At 46.9% G+C, this 1808-nt stretch overlaps 1 protein-coding gene across 1 annotated transcript; it reads left to right on the forward strand.

Annotated features, from left to right (window-relative positions):
- The first annotated feature begins 531 nt into the window (after positions 1-531).
- LOC147879988 (eukaryotic translation initiation factor 1A-like) lies at positions 532-1268 on the forward strand. The gene has a single exon (XM_087371803.1). It carries the CDS (start codon positions 645-647, stop codon positions 1080-1082), a length of 438 nt encoding a protein of 145 aa, XP_087227929.1. The 5' UTR covers positions 532-644; the 3' UTR covers positions 1083-1268.
- The last annotated feature ends 540 nt before the right edge of the window (positions 1269-1808 follow it).

Genomic DNA, 1808 nt, shown 5'->3' on the forward strand with positions numbered 1-1808 from the left:
TGAGGGTCCAAAGAATTGGCATCATCAGCGGAGCAGGACTCTCCATTCGATTCATACTTCTTCAGCTCTGCAAACAATACCCTTGTACATCATTACGATCGAGGCACCCACGTTCATCCAATTCTAAACCGAACTAAGAAACGAAAATGGAATGCGAATTGGAAAACACAAACAACGAAACAGAACGCTTCAATGACACCTACCTCTTCCGAACGTCCCGCTACCAGAGTCCATGGACTCAACTGCTCCCTCAAAAGCTGCCATTGATAGACGATGCCTATGATTACTTGCGAGATGCACACGAGACACTATCAGAACAGCGCGGCAAGCTACAGTGGAAGAAAACACCGAAATCTTTATGGGAAGCGCAGCCTCCATGTACACCCACTGCGACTGCGAGCTATCCAAATCAGACTGCCAGTCCGCTACACAATACTCACAGATAATTTGGTGACCCGTGGAAACTCACTTGGGGTGTGGCCAATAACTGCGCAGTTACTGTACAGTTCCGTCGTCTTCTCCTTCACCACTGCTTGTTTTGTCGAGCTCGCAGTGAAAGCTTGAAGCTTGACTGTTTCTCCCGAGAAATCTTTGCAGCTTTTCCCCTCCACAGCCTCTCCCCTCTCCTCCCATATCCCTCCTCCATGCCTAAGAACAAGGGTAAGGGAGGTAAGAACCGTAAACGTGGCAAGAACGAGGCAGAAGACGAAAAACGCGAGCTCGTCTTCAAGGAAGATGGCCAAGAGTACGCCCAGGTCCTCCGCATGCTTGGCAATGGCCGCTGTGAAGCCCTTTGCATTGACGGATCCAAGCGCCTCTGCCATATCCGCGGCAAAATGCACAAGAAGGTCTGGATCGCTTCCGGGGATGTCATTCTCGTCGGCCTACGCGATTACCAGGACGACAAGGCGGATGTCATCTTGAAATACCAACCCGACGAGGCCCGGCTTCTAAAGGCTTATGGTGAGCTGCCCGACAACGTGCGGCTCAACGAGGGGATTGCGGGTGGGATGGATGAGGAGGATGAAGGGGCTGGCGATGACTATCTCGAGTTCGAGGATGAGGACATAGACAAGATCTAATCTCGTAGTAGCGGAACTTCTTGCTCTTTGGTTTTATTGCAAATTTTGGTGTTATGTATGCCCGCACAAGGGGTGTTCCACATGTAAGTAATCGCGGTCAAGATACTTGCGTACATCAACTTGTATTGTGAAGACCTGCCTTCCTCGATTTCACAAGAATAGAGCGTGTCTTTGACAGCCTCATCATATCTGACTCTCGTTTTTTTTCTAGGATGGCGTCTGCGTGAGCTTAGATTCTAGTATAATCGTGCTACAATAATACAAGAACTGTGTGTTACAGTTAAATTCATATTCTTGTGTCTCCCTTCATATGATGAATGTGGGAGTGTTCCGAAATCTCTATGCCTGTTGTTTCCATTTTACAGTGTGTGAAGCCTCTGGAAAACAAAACATCCAACGAGATCTAAGACAAGAAACGGAGGATGCAACATAGCTGGTTTATCCTCATTTGTACACTACTATTTGCAGCTACTTCATGGACTTATATCTTTCATTGGATTTAGCTGCATAATTTTTTCAGAAAGCTGAGTACGTGAACGACCTATATCTGCGATGAGGGTGCATGTCGCTGATGTTTGAGAAGGAAGCTAATTCTTTAGCTAGAACTTTTGAGTCATGATGCTGTAATGAATAAGCTCACATGAAATGGTTTGAGACGTTTGTGGATAATGGTCCAAGACTAAGGTCTTATGAAAGTATGTGTGCGAGGCTCCCAACAAGAGTACA

This window comes from Dipteris shenzhenensis, chromosome 33, assembly GCF_047967505.1.
Source record: "Dipteris shenzhenensis isolate YYH24624 ecotype China chromosome 33, Dip_SZ_1.0, whole genome shotgun sequence".
NCBI classification, from domain to species: domain Eukaryota; kingdom Viridiplantae; phylum Streptophyta; class Polypodiopsida; order Gleicheniales; family Dipteridaceae; genus Dipteris; species Dipteris shenzhenensis.

What these genes read in the sequence shown, in the direction of transcription:
- LOC147879988 (XM_087371803.1), top strand. Translation starts at nt 645, where the DNA reads ATGCCTAAGAACAAGGGTAAGGGAGGTAAGAACCGTAAACGTGGCAAG.